General features: G+C 44.4%; 1 protein-coding gene across 2 annotated transcripts in view; it reads left to right on the top strand.

Moving 5' to 3' along the window:
* Positions 1 to 14,559, top strand: part of Shroom4 (shroom family member 4) — a 216,970-nt gene that overhangs the window by 159,879 nt on the left and 42,532 nt on the right. The window contains exons 1-2 of one of the 2 annotated variants that reach the window (XM_070025725.1): positions 7,109 to 7,422; positions 11,910 to 12,044. In XM_070025725.1, coding sequence (XP_069881826.1) covers positions 11,989 to 12,044 — 56 coding nt within the window. In that variant the 5' untranslated portion in view covers positions 7,109 to 7,422; positions 11,910 to 11,988. Of the gene's footprint in view, positions 1 to 7,108; positions 7,423 to 11,909; positions 12,045 to 14,559 lie in introns of those variants that run through there. The other variant, XM_070025724.1, reaches the window with a different exon arrangement.

Here is a 14,559-nt window from a genome sequence, read left to right as displayed (position 1 = left end):
CCTGCTGCTCACTGGGCATCCCTACCTACAGAATTTTCCAACATAATGAACTCATGATCCAAATCAAAATGCCATCTCCCGAAGCTCACTCCTTCTCCCAACTTCCTTGCCTAGTTAGGGATGTCACCATTCTCCTAGATGTTTTGCAGCCATCTTTTACCTTGTCTTCATTTCTAATTAATAGTCCAACCCTGTTGATCATTTTTTCCACCTTGCCTTCACAATGCAAACAGCATATTGTTCTAGTTTGACATTTTTTGTAATACAAGAGTTTGAACTCAGGGTCTTATAGTTGCTAGTCAGGCGCACTACTACTTGAGGCATGTCCCAGCCCTTTTGCTTTGGTTATTTTATGAATAAGGTCTGGTGATTTTTTTCTACCTGGCTTAAACCAAATTCCTACTTATGCTTCATGTGCAAGTGATGACAGGTATAAACCACTATGATTAGCTTGTTGGTTGAGACAGGGTCTTACTTTTTGCTCAAGGTGGTCTTAAACCATAATCTTCCCTGATCTCCACCTCTCGAGTAGTGGGGACACTGGCATGAGCTACTGTACCTAGCTTAATTTGATTTTTTAATTTTTATTAGCCTGCACACTTTTCTATGTGTTTCTTGTAGTAGTATTTATCTACATAATGTATACTATGCATGGCTATGATAGTACCCATTCTGCAACACTTCTTCTATTATATTACTCTCCTATACTAGAATCTCCAAGGCTTCTTGCCTGTGGGATTATGGAAAACCAGTGCTTTCATGGGACACTCAAGGACCCCATGCTCTTGCATCATTCTAGTTTGTCTTCCTGTGTACTTTGTAGAAACGGTGTGTTCTTTCTGTTGTGTATCCCTGCCTTTCCCACTTTTTGCTTGTGTAAACCTGGCAAGACCTCTCTCTTGCTAGTCTTCAGTTTAAAAGGTACCAAGACTTCCAAAATTCAACCAGGTACACATTCTCCTTTAACCCCTCTTTGGTTAGCATTTCTGATACTTCTGCTTTTCAATTGTTTGGTAGTTATCCAAGCCTCCCCCCCTCTCCACTTTTATGTTATAAATTCCTTGAACACAGAGATATTTGTCATCTTCGTTCCTACAACATCTTTCCATGCAAATCGAAGCACCTTAAATGCTTGGATAAAAGAATGATAATGACTGCCAACTTCTTTTTTTTAAGCTATAATGACTCAGTTTCAGGAATGAAGTGTGCTAAGAAGGCACAGATGCCAGATGACCCAAGTGTCATAGCTTATTCTTTCTCCCTCACTTTGCACATTCAATCTGTCAACAAATACTGTCAGCTCTCTTTCTCGCTCACTCTTCATAATATCTCTAATTAAACCTTTTTTGCCTACACTTACTTCTACATCCCCAGAACAACCTGCCATTCTTTCTTACCTTCAAAAGCCTTTGAATATATTCCTCAGGTTCTACTGTTCCCCCCTCCCTAAATCTGTCAGCTAAGTGAGATCTTTGTAAAATGTAGATAATCTTCATCTTTTGCTTGCCAACCTCTGACAATTTCCTATTTCACTGAGAATAAAATTCAAACCACTTGCCTTGGTCTTAGCAAACTCCATGGTCTAACCTATTCAACTCCCACCTGTCTCATCTCCACTAATGTCCATATTATTTACAAACTTCCAGCACTGGTTATTTGCTAGGGTTCCGTGTATATAGTAGCAAAAGTAGTTCTAATGATTTTGAGAGTTAAGTCTGAGTAATCCCTTTGTGGATTCCAGCAGATGCATCAAAAGGGCTGTGCTCAATACTGGGTACAAATTAAAGGAGATAATGGGCTTAAAGAAAGAAGAAAGGAAAGCTTGTATTGTTCTCACTGCCTTCATCCCAAAGGAGACCATAAATATGACTGATAGAAATCAGAGTTGGAGGACAAACAGCCTCCACCTTCCTTATCACTCTGGGTGTTGGTCCAGGAAATTGGGCATCCTGGCAAAAGCTATAAAGGTCATCTGTTGAGTCAAATAGTGTTCTGTGTACAATTATCTCTCTGTGTGCCTCTGAAGCTTCCCTCAGCCCTTCTATGTCACACCCTTAGCTTTGGAGCACAGAGGAAGAAAAAAAGGGATAAAAATCCTTTCATATTGAGATTTTTGACTTGCCCTTTTTCCTACAAATTTGGCACCATCCACCTCCTTGCCTTTGGGATCACTGGCTAACACCAATCTATAATGGATATATATTATCAAACTAAATGTAGAAAAAATACAAATTTCTCTCTGGCTTACCTGATGACTATGACTACTGCATTCCTAAGCTACTACTCATTCTCATGGCTCCTGAAACTCATACAACTCTTCTAAGACATTTGGATGGTTATATATTTTCAAACTTCTTTGGAAAAACATCTATCCTGTGTTTTAAAGATCTTACTGGCCAGGCATGGTGACTCATACCTATAATCTCAGTTACACAGGAGGAAGAGATCCAAAGGACTATGATTTGAAGCCAGCCCAGCCCCATCTCAACAAATAAGCCACTTGTGGAGGTGCATGCTTTTTCACTCTAGCGATGTGGGAGGCATAGTTAAGAGGATTGTGGTCCAAAGCTGTCCCAGGCAAAAAAGCATGAGACCCTATCTGACTAATAACTGAACACACACAAAAGGCTTGAGGCATGACTTAAGTGGTACTGTGCTGCCTAGTAAGCACAAAGCCATGAGTACAAACCCCAGTACCACCCCCCCCAAATTAAAAAAATAAAGATCTAATATTAGAGTAATAAAAACAGAATCTCAGGGCTGGGAAGGTGACTGAGTGGTAGAGTGCTTGCCTCGCATGCATGAGGCCCTGGGTTTGATTCCTTTCTTTCTTCCTTCCTTCTACATAAGCAGAAAAAGCCGGAAGTGGTGCTGTGGCTCAAGTGGTAGAGCACTAGCCATGAACTCAGAGACAGTACCCAGGCCCTGAGTTTGAAGCCCCAAGACTGGGAAAGAAAGAAAGAGAGAGAGAGAGAGAGAGAGAGAGAGAGAGAGAGAGAGAGAGAGAGAGAGAGAGAGAGAGAGAGAGAGAGAGAGAGAGAGAGAGAGAGAGAGAGAGAGGGAGGGAGGGAGGGAGGGAGGGAGAGAGAGAGGAGGGAGGGAGGGAGGGAGGGAGGGAGGGAGGGAGGGAGGGAGGGAGGGGAGGGGAGGAAGAAAGGAAAGAAGAAACCAGAAGGTCAAATGCAAAGGGGCATTGGGGGGAGGGAAAGTGGGAGAAAAACTAGGGAGAGAGTAACAATGTTTGACAAGAAATGTACTCACTACCTTTCCTATGTAACTTTCCTCTGTACATCACCTCGACAATAAAACTAAATTTAAAAAGAAACGCAATGGCCCCAATCAGAGGAATTTATTGTTCTCTACTTTGAAAGCCTCCTGATGCACACACTGCTACATTTGGAAGGTCTTTATTTTATCCTCATTCCTTTCCCTTCTTATTTCCTAGCTTAGGTTTCTTTATAGCCAGAAATGGATCCTAAAGTGGAAGACAGGAATAGACTGTGGATGAACTAGACATAGCTATTTAGAGGAGAAGCGAGAAGTATAGAGTTGGGGAGGCAGAATGAGGTACCAAAAGATGCTTCTCCAAAATGTATCTGTCTTTTGGATAACCTGCCATTGTCCTGAAAGTTCTCTTTAAAATAATCCCTACTCCCAATCACATCACTCTTTGGCTGGGTCTGTAATAAAGGAGGGTCTCTAGATTATCAGAGTTAACTATCCCAGCTAGCAGTGGGGTGTGGGCAGGCAGTCAGAGCTCTGTATCCCTCCATGGTGACCAAGCAGCTTTTCTCCTCCTGTCAGATAAACAAGCCATGCATTGTTCTTGTCTACAGCCTTCTCTTCCTGCCTAGCAGTCAGAATGCTCTTGGACTCCTTCATGTGGGGCAGGTGGAATGTGCTGATTGGGAGGAGGCTGAAAGACTCACAGAAAGTAAACAGCTAATCAAGGGCTCTCTTTTGTGCTTCTCCTTGGCCAAACACTTACAAAGAAGGAAAGGGCCCACATCATATTATGGCTCAGACCTGAGGCTAAGCACAACCCCTAAGCAACTGCGGTCACATTTCCTTCTTTCCCTGATTTGGGCAGAGCCACTCTTCTTTTCCTGGTTCTCTTCTCTCAACAAGTATCTTTTAAGAGATTTATTAGGAGCCATTCCCAAAGACAAATGGTGCTGTCAGAAGGTATTGGGGTGGACAGCCAACTAGCACAACTGAGAGTGACTCCTTCCAGAATTGTTTCCCCCGCTTCTCCTTACCTCTCACAATAGTCTTTCTATGTGTATGTGGTACTGGGACTTGAACTTGGGGAGGGCTTTGAACTCTTGATTGGTTCTGCCACTAACTACACTTCTACTTCGGGATATTTTCTGGTTAATTAGAGATAAATGTCTCTTGAATTTGTCTTCCCAGTTTGATTTTGAACCACAATCCTCAGATTTCAGCCTACTGGGGTAGCTAGGATTACAGGCATGACCCACCAGCACCAGGCTTTCACAATAGTCTCTTGAGGGACTTTTGGCAGCCAGCATCTGACTGATCTGCCACTTAAGCCTGAGTGTGCCCACCTTCCTCTGCTTCCAGGCCACATTCTTGTTCCCTGAGAGCTGGGGAAAGCAGCTATCTTTACCTTGCTCCAGCCCTAGGTAGTTATAATTGCTCCCATTCTCTGGAGCTCAACTCAGGTAAATGGCAAAGCACTCTTTTGTTCCTGTCCCCATCTTCCAACCTCTTCCCCCTAATCCCACACTGGCCAAACTTTGCTCAAATTCTTCACTTGCCTTCCCTTTCCCAAGGACATCTTAAGCATGTGTGTCTATGCCTACCTGCCTATCACCCATCTGGGACTGCCCAACTGTCATACTCCTACTGTGCCTCAGCTAGTCAGTCCCACAGTCATGCTTGTGCCTCTAGGCATTCTTTCCTCAGCCCCAGCTAGCTCTTCTTTTCAAAGTGTTTGCTCTTTCTTTTGGTAGGAAATGAGCAAGCACTAAGCATGGGACACGTTACTAAGTGGAAGGATGAAGTTACCTGGCAATCAGGAGACTAGGAAAGGCTGAACATTGATGTGACAAGAGACATTATATTGGTCCTTTTTGGGGAGCCAAGGACTCTTCCCTAGTATACTGCTACTGCAAATGTGGTTATTGTAGCAGCCAGAGCATCAATCTGGAGCTTGTTGGAAGAGTAGAACCTGGATCTTACTCTAGACCTGATGAATAAACAAGACCCTCTTCAGCCCCTGTGATTCTCAGGTCCCTGAAAATGTTTGACCCTAGAGTGCTGCTCTAGAGTACTAGCTTTTCTTGGGGCCTTCTCATAACTAGTCCTCCCCATCTTTTTATCTCTCTTTGTGTTGAAGAAATCCATTTGCTTTCTATGAACAGTACTGTCTCCATTGTTATTTTGAGTAGCAGTTCATGTTAATAATAGATACTATTTATCAAATGCCTGTCACGTACTAGGCATATTTTAAAGATGAGGTAATTGAAGTTCTGTGTCATGCTCAAGCCCAAACAACTAGTTAAAGGTGAAGCTGAAGCTCTACTAGATTAATATGCCTGTCCAAACTCTCAAACTTTCTTCCATTATGGTACCACTGTTGGGTCTTCGTCTGTCCCGGGAAAGACGGACGGGGTCCGAGGAAAGGTAAGTGCGGCACTCGCTGGTTCCCCAGCCTTCCTCAGCCCGGGAGACAATCAGACACAGCGGGGAGCCAAATCCAGCAGGTAGAAAACTCATTTATTAACAGAGAGCAGCCCTTTTTAAAGCCAAAAAGGGCGGGTGGCATGGCATGGGAGGAAGAGGAACCAATCACTGTCAAGGTCACACCCTATCATGCACCTGAGCCTTCAGGGGCTGGTTAGGTACTGATCAGAAGATCAATTGGGCTCTGCCCACTCTACGCCCTCTCAGCACCATCTTTGCTGCCCATGTGCTGCTCTACATACCACCATAAGTTGATAAAAGCCAAGCCAAACTTCCGTAAGAGGTACAGATGAAAAGAGAAGAGGGACCTCCAAGCATGATTTCCCCAGAGAAGAAAAGTTCTAACATACTTGTCCTTAGGGTTCTTCCATCAGCCTTCTTAGGGGTCAGAAATTTCTGGAATTGGAGCCAGAGGCCAAGAGAAACTGTGTAGGATCAGGAGTATTATGAAGGGAAACCGTCACTAAATCTCCAAAAAGAAATTAAATTCTGATGTTGGGGCCTGGGTTTAGGGAATGTCACAAATACAAATAGGGCTGTTCTGGCTTCTGGCTAACACATTAGTTAGTGACATCATTTAGGTGCTTAAATCATGTCAATATCACAGCATAGCATACTATATCATAGCTGGAGGGGTCCTCTGTGATGGATGAATTCAGTGTTTTATTTTTTAGAGAGGAAACAGAAGCCCAGAGGTAGAGAGTAAGTAGTCTGAGAGGCAGAATACATTTATGGCAGATCCAGGGACACTGACCCCAGCTACCATTCTTCCAGAATTTTAGTGGGCACCCATTTGTGGAGTTGGGGCCTCTAGAGGAAATTAAATTTACTTGTGATCTGCTCTGTTGCCCTTTGGAAATGAAGAACCTGTAAGTACAACCTAGTACTTTTGCCAGGCTTTATACTGCAGTAAGCCCTTCACCTCGGACAATGTCTAAGTCACTTGCCTTCAGCTTTGTAAGATCAATTGTAGGGCCATCCCTTTGGTCCTGGAGGCAGCGAGGCCTGTCTGATAATGGCCCTTCTTTTGCCGGAGCCCTCTGAGAACCTGAGGAGATGGCTGGGTGGGGTCAACTCAGTCCAGGAAGTGCAGGAATTCTTTTAAGTGTATGTGTCTGGGGGTATTTTTCTCTCTCACTTACGTGTATTTTTAAAAATTCTTTTTAGACACCCGCTTTATCTTTCCCAAACATCATTTCCTTGCTCCTTTCCTGAGTTCTAGCAGTGGCTGGGGGCCCAGTTTCCTTATTGGCCTCTGAGCCATGGAGGGGGTGGACCAGGGCTCAGAGGGGGTGGGCCAGGGCTTAGAAGAGGTGGGAGTCAGGAACAGGGGGGCTGTTTATGCTGTTGGAACTGCCTTTCATTCTTCCCTTTGCCACCAGGGTGCTGGCTGGTCCCTGGAGCAGCGTCTGTCTTCATTCCTATCCACCTTTTGCCACTGGCTTCCAATCTGTAAGGCTGTGGCTACATCCAGGCCCAGCCAGGCTGATGACATACCTTGCCTCCAGTGCTACTTTATCCTATTCTTGGAAATGGGACTTGACTGATCCTGAGTCCCTTGGATGGATAGTCCCTCACTCAGGAGGTCTTAACTAGAGGGCAGATGGGTCCCAGCTAAGAGAAGACGCTGACTACAGGGTTGTCAGAGAGTGTGAGCTAGCTGGATACCTCATTCTCTCCTAAGCCATCTCTCCACCCTGGAAAACTTCTATGGTAGGTACAGTCAGTCATTGTGGCTGTCATGGCTACTATACTTCTTCCTCATCCTGTTTTTTTTCTTTAATATCTTTGTGTTTCTCCTTTCTAAGAAAGGCTTTTGGGGGTAATGAATGGTAAAGTGTGTTCAGTGATAGTGTCTGAGCCAGCCTTAGGAGAAAAGGCAGGGGTTGGTGTCGTTGCTCTCATATTTGGGGTCTGGGCTGCAGGGTTGGTGGATGTGATGTTTTTCACCTTTGTATTTATCTGTCCAGTCTCCCCCTCCATACCCCGCCATCTCCCTTCCTCCTTGTCTAAAGAGGAGGTGATTTCAGGTCCAAGACTACTGAGACTTCCCTTTTTGATATACTTCTTAAGGTAATGGCTATAAGAGCTTCAGATCTATAAGTTTTCTGAGATAGATCCCTTTGGGGAGGAAGGGTTGTGTGCTATCCTAGGAAGAGCTGGCAAATCTGATTGCCATTTCATTGGTTTTTAATTGTATGCTCTTGGCAACTTAGTTAATCTTTCTGTACTGCTATTTCTTTATCTGTAATTTGGGAGCAATAACAGCTCCTACAAATAAGGATGGAGTAAGGATTAAATCAGCTAATGTATATAAAATATTTAGTACCTGGCATACCTTAAATCTTCAGCCCCTATTGAGTTTGGGTATTTTTGTTGTGTGTGTGTGTATGTGTGTGTGTGTGTGTGTGTGCGCGCGCATGCGTGCACGTGTGTGCGCGCATGTGCGGTGTATGTGGGCTGGTGTTGGGGCTTGAACTCAGGCAGTGGATGGTGTCCCTGAGCTTTTTTTGCTCAAGTCTAATACTATACAAATTGAACCACAGCTCTCCTCATATTTGCTGGTTAATTGGAGATAGGAGTCTGACAGACTTTCCTGACTGGGATGGCTTTGAACCATAATTCTCAGATCTCAGCCTCCTGAATAGTTAGGATTACAGGCATGAGCCACTGGCCCCTATCTGAGTTTGGGTGTTTTGTTAATAGAGTAGTGATCAAGCACTTTGCCAATTGATGCCACATGTGGCACTGATTGCACTTAATCCAGGCCATAATTCATGAGGAAGACGTGGTCATCATCCTTGTTTTACAGATAATCTATAACTCAAGGAGCTGAGAGAATCTCCTCAGTGGTATAGTGCTTGCTCAGCATGCATAAGACTGTGGGTTTGGTGCCCAATAATCCTTCCCAAGGAGAATCTGCAACTCAGAGGAATGACTTGCCAAAGGTCATACAATCAGAATTTTGGATACTAGGATTGAATTTGAAATGTGGAATCCTGGGTCTATATCAACTCAGGAATAGGAACATGTTAAAGTACTAGATCCTACAGAGAGTTTCTTTTCTTTCCCAAGCTAGGGTTTGAAGGATTCCCCCCGCCCCTTTATCCTCTCTCTTCCTCATTTTCTCTACTAGGATTTTCGTCCTCCCCACCTTTTCATTTGTTCCAAGTATCTCCAAAGCCCCCACTGCCCATCTCACCTTCCTCAGTCTTCTTTGAGATGGTTTCCTAGTCCCGGCATAACCCTAGAGAGTGAAGGGCCTTTATAAAGTGACCTCTCAAAACTGTGACAAGCAGAATGTTGTAGCATAGTACAGTTTTGATAGTGGATGGTCAGACTCCTTTGAGCCATCTAAAAGGATGCATTTGGGCTAATAACTGCCACTGAAGTGCCTGCCAATTACTGACCGCTTGCTATGCAGCAGACCTTGTCTCAGATACTTGGAGAATTTCTCTCTAATCCGTACAATAACCTAGCCAATTAAGAATGGTTATTCCCTTTCTCAGGTGAGAAAACTGAAGCTCAGCTGGTTTAAGTGGCTCAATAGAATCACATATCTAAAATGGTAGAGTTGGGACTTGAACCTAGATCTGTCTTAGCTATTTTCATATCATTCTGCCTATGAGCTTGACGTAGTTGATATTATAAAGCTAATATACATGATGTGATGACAAACAATGTAAAATACCATGTTATTGTGGACTCTGTTGACAGCTAACTTGTTCAGGGCGAGCTACCTAGAGCGGATAACACTTGAGCAGCACCGTAAGAATAGGCTGGAGGGTCCATTGTAAGCAGAGAAGGCAGTCATAGTAATGACCCTTTCTGGTTGAGATCTGACCAGCACCAGGTTTAAGCCTTCAAATGAGACACACATTGTCTCATACGATCTTTCAACAATTCCATGGACACAGATATTAGGATTTTTTTGTTTTGTTTTGTGTGTGTGTGTGTATTGGTCCTGGGGCTTGAACTCGGCCTGGGCGCTGTCCCTGAGCTTTTATGCTCAAGGATAGCTCTCTACCACTTGAGCCACAGCTACACTTCTGGCATTTTTTGGAGTTAATTGGAGATGAGAGGTCTATTTTCCTGCCCAGGTGACCTTCAAACTGTAACCCTCAGATCTCAGCCACCTGAGTAGCTAAAATTACAGGTGTGGTCCACCAGCACCTGAATGATATTATTTTTGAAATATTTTATTTATTTTAATTATTAATTTGTATATCTTTATGTTCTAATTTCTATGACAACAAAAGCCAGGTGCTGGTGTCCCATGCCTGTAACCCTAGCTACTCCAGAGGCTAAAATCTGAGGATCATTGTTTGAAGCCAGCTCCAGCAGAAAAGTCCCTGTGGGACTCTTATCTCCAATAAATGACTCAAAATACCCAGAAGTGGCTCTGTGGCTCAAGTAGTAGAGTACTAGCCTTGAGCACAAAGAGGCTCAGGAGCAGTGCGCAGGCCCTGAGTTCAATCCCTAGAACTGGCACAGTAGAACTTTGGTTAGAGAGTTGAAGTTCTAGAAGTTGGTCACAAAGCTGACTACCCACATTTTATATCTCAATGCTTCAGCATTGGATCTGGAAGAAGAACCTGAAATAGGACAGGTGCTCTTTTGCCCACTATAGCCTCAATGCCTAGGAACACAGAACATATTAGATATGCATGATACACAGACCTGATATAGCCAGTACCATATCTAGAAGATGCTTGATAAACAGGCGTTGATCACATGACTACTGGGTAAGAGCACCTGGAGAAGTCTCCCAGCAACCAGGCTTTGTGTGGCAGCCTCAAGTCCTTCTAGCACCCCCCAGACTCCCCACTGGGCACTCTGTGTTCCAGAGCAGAACAATGTGATTGCAAAGGTAGGGCCTCACCTTGTTTTCCTCCCTGTAAATCTTAGCCACTGCTGCTCACCTGTGGCCCTGACATTTGACAAGCAGCTTCCTCTTCCCTTCCTCCTGCACCTTGTCTATCTGGCCTGTTACCACTTCATCCATGGGTCCCTAGAAGGCCAAATTCCCCAGAACCACCTTTCTAGGCCTCAGCCTGGCACAGCTGGGCTCATCTGTGTTTGCTCTGGGGCGGTGGGCAGATACTATTCATTTCTGTCTACTAAAATATTTCTCTCCCATCTTTCTCAGTTTTCTCCATTTCATTTCTCATCTTATCTCTGGTGTCTTCCTGCCCCTTCAGCCTTTGCTGTCTCCCTGTTCTCTCTTTCCACTCTCCTTATAATCTCAACCCCACACCTTCCCTCCCCTATTTCTCTGTCCCTTCAGCCATTACTTTAGCCTCTTGCATTCTTCATGCTCCACTTGCAAGAATGGCATTTACTCATGTTTAGGGGCAGAGATGAGTCTAGCATAATAAACCAATCAATGCAAACGTTGTGGCCATGGTCTGTAATAACAGACAGATCCTTGACTGCATTCAGTCCCTGGCCTCAGACCTGTTTCCTTTTTTCACCCCTGACTTCCTAAGCAGTCCATTTACCCCATCTGCCTAGCTCTGTGCCATTCACTATTTTGTTCTATTTCTCCTCAATGGAGTGGGGACTTCCTGTTTACTACTCTGCCTACAAATTCAAGTGTCTCACATCTGTGCCCATCACTGGCTCAGTGTCCTGACCTTGCTTTATTTGAATTAGCTTTGTCTCTTCTTATGAATACTAAGTTCTCAAGGCCAAAGAATGTTCTTGGTTCATATCTGTACCCCCAGGATTCCATGCAGGTGACACATATTAAACACACAAAAAACACTTATTGAATGAGTGAGCCAAAATTGGAGAATTCACAGCCTGGTGTTGATTTGTTCTAACAACTATACTTGCCTCCTTCTGGAAAGAGTAACCACATTGTTGGGTGTTTTTTTTTCCCTCAAAGAGAAATGAGGGTAGGTACCCTATTTGTCAGCAACTGTCATGTATGCTACAAATATATGTCCTGCATTATTATATGTACTTAGGATCCTTTTATAAACAAAATAGCCCTGTGAAAGTGGCATCTTGTATATTTAGGATCCCACTCTCCCAGGACGAAGGGTTTGAGTACTGGGAATTGAGGGAGAGAACTCAGATTCCTTGCAAGATGTTCCTCATCATTGAAGGGGAAGAGGGGGTGGGGAGGAAGCTGCCTGGGAAGTGATTTCAGCCCTGGTTCCCTAAGCCAACTTCCTGTCGCTTTCTTGCTATAGGAGAAACGCCCCTGTCAGTAGGCCGCACTCATGGCATGTGGCCAAGCTGCTGGAGGGATGCCCTGAAGTGGCCACCACCATGCATTTCCCTTCTGAAGCCTTCAGCTTATCCTGGCATTCTGGTTGCAACGCAAGGTGAGTCTAGGATCCTCCTGTCCAGGTGGGTAAAGGGTGGACAACCAGGACAATACTTACTTATTTGGGACCCTGTTGAATTCTTTAGATATGAGTGATATAATGAAAAATGACATGGGAGTCCAGAATGCCCAGATCCTTGTCTGAGTGTGCTGGTCTCTGTGATTTGGGGCTTATCACTTTCTTTCTTGGTGATTTTTTTTTGTCAGTTGTGGAGTTTGAAGTCAGGGGCAGGGCACTGTTCCTGAGCTCTTTTTGCTCAAAGCTAGCATTCTACCACTTTGAGCCACAGCACCACTTTAGATTTTTCTGGTGGTTAATTGGAGATAAGAGTCTCATGGTCTGGCCGGGCGCTGGTGGCTCACGCCTGTAATCCTAGCTACTCAGGAGGCTGAGATCTGAGGATCGCGGTTCAAAGCCAGCCCGGGCAGGAGAGACCGTGAGACTCCTATCTCCAATAAACCACCAGAAAACCGGAAGTGGCGCTGTAGCTCAAGTGGTAGAGCGCTCGCCTTGAGCTGAAGAGCTGAGGGACAGCGCCCAGGCCCAGAGTTCAAGCCCCAAGACCGACAAAAAAAAAAAAAAAAGAGTCTCATGGTCTTTTCTGCTCAGGCTTTGAACCTCAGTCCTCAGATCACTGCCTGCTGAGTAGCTATGATTGCAAGTGTGAGCCACTGGTACCTGGGTTTTGATGTTTTTTTGTGTTTTTTTAAAGTACCTCTCTTGGGTTGTAAGACACCAAATAGACCTCCTTCTCATCCTGTTTCTTTTTGTTCTTGTTGTTGTTGTCCATTTTGTTTTTGTTGGTACCATGGTTCGAGCTGAGGGCTCTGAGCTCTCTCAGCTGCTTGTTCAGACTGCTTTTCACTCTGTTACTTGAGTCAAACCTCTAGCCTAGCTTTTTCATGGTTATTTTGTAGGTAAGTCTCATGGACTTTTCTGCCCAGACTGATAACAAGCTACAATCTTCCAGATCTCAGCCCTATCAAACTACAATCTTCCAGATCTCACCCCTCTGAATAGCTAGGATTACAGGCATGAGCCATCAGCACTCCATTTCTTATCCTATTTCACTAGCTGCTTGTTTTCAGTCCCTTTCCCTAATTCCTTGATTTTTTCTTCTCATTTAGTGTGAAATAACCATAGAGTTCCATTCTGGTGGGCTTTTGCATCTACAGTGACTCCCTAGGGGCCCCATTAAATATACATCATTCACTTTGAAGAATCAAAACCCCCTAATGGAGACCTTTCCAAATAACAGGTTCTACCAAAAAGAAAGATCACTCAATTCATGGACCTTGCTGGTGTGTGTTGTTGATACAACTACCCAAAGGACAGACAATGTTTGTGCTGGGAGAGGGGCAATCCTGGAGCTTTAAGTCAGAGCCTGGGCACTGTCCTTGAGCTTTTATGCTCATGGCAAGCACTCTACCACTTTAGCTACAGCTCCACAACTCCACAGCCCACAGCTTTTTGCTGATTAATTGGGAATTTTACTCTCTTGAACTTTCTGTGAAGATTGGCCTTGAACTGTGATCTTCAGATCTCAACCCAGGATTACAGGCATGAGCCATCAGCACCCAGCAGACAGTTTTCTGATGTGCTCAGTACTGGCCACCACACTGTCCTCAGCTGCCTTTCTCCTTCCATAACTAGCTCTTGGTGAAATAAAGGGGGGAGTCTTGGTGACTTTATTTGGCATTGAAACCCAGAGGCTTGGGGCAGAGGCAATTATGCTTTAGAAGAATACACAGAAACACACACTGAGCTTGGCTTCTGTTTGAGTGGGGGTGTAGTTTCTTCAGCAGGAAGGGTAGAAGGGCGGGTAGCATGTTTCCTTGCCAACAAGAACCTGATGAATTCATAGCCTCTTGCACAGTGAGAAGAGCGGCTTGGGAGTGAGGCAGGGAGCAAAGAATTAAGGAAAGCTGACCAGAGAGTCCTGTGGGCTATTTGTCACAGCTCAGCTATGGATTTCTAGGCTATGGCCTTCTTGAGAGCAGCCTGCAACCTCTGGAGTTCTAGTTAAAGGGAGTTACTGACATGACTTGGCTCTGTAGGGCTACATGTATGGGAAATGGTACTTAGCATTCAAGATTGCATTTGATCCTTGGTCTCACTAGTTGGCTTTGCTGTGGGGGATGGGGGAGGCATGGATTGGCAGAGGCTACTATACTATCAACACTAACAATAGAAAGGACATTGATAACTAGTACAACCATCAAGACAGCTGCCACTGCTATGTAGTAAAACCTTGTTCAGTGCTTGGCTTATGACAAGGGCTCTGCACAGCAGTCCTCTTACAGACATATTATTGTTATTTCCATTCAAAAAATGGTCTCTTCAAGAAATGAGAACAAGAGATTTTAGATGTACTGGTTGTAGTTATTTCTTTTCTTTCTTTGATTTCCTTTGGTTTATTCCCTGTTGTCTCTGTTTAATTTCTGTACCCTCTGTCTGGTGTATAAGTTTGTCTGATTAGGGGAAGGAAAGAGGAATTACAGAAACTGTGGGA

This window comes from Dipodomys merriami, unplaced genomic scaffold (genome assembly GCF_024711535.1).
Source record: "Dipodomys merriami isolate MVZ:Mamm:240054 unplaced genomic scaffold, mDipMer1.0.p SCAF_171, whole genome shotgun sequence".
Classification (NCBI taxonomy): domain Eukaryota; kingdom Metazoa; phylum Chordata; class Mammalia; order Rodentia; family Heteromyidae; genus Dipodomys; species Dipodomys merriami.
The sequence above is the reverse complement of the archived record's forward strand: the minus strand, read 5'-3'. Positions and strand labels throughout refer to the sequence as shown.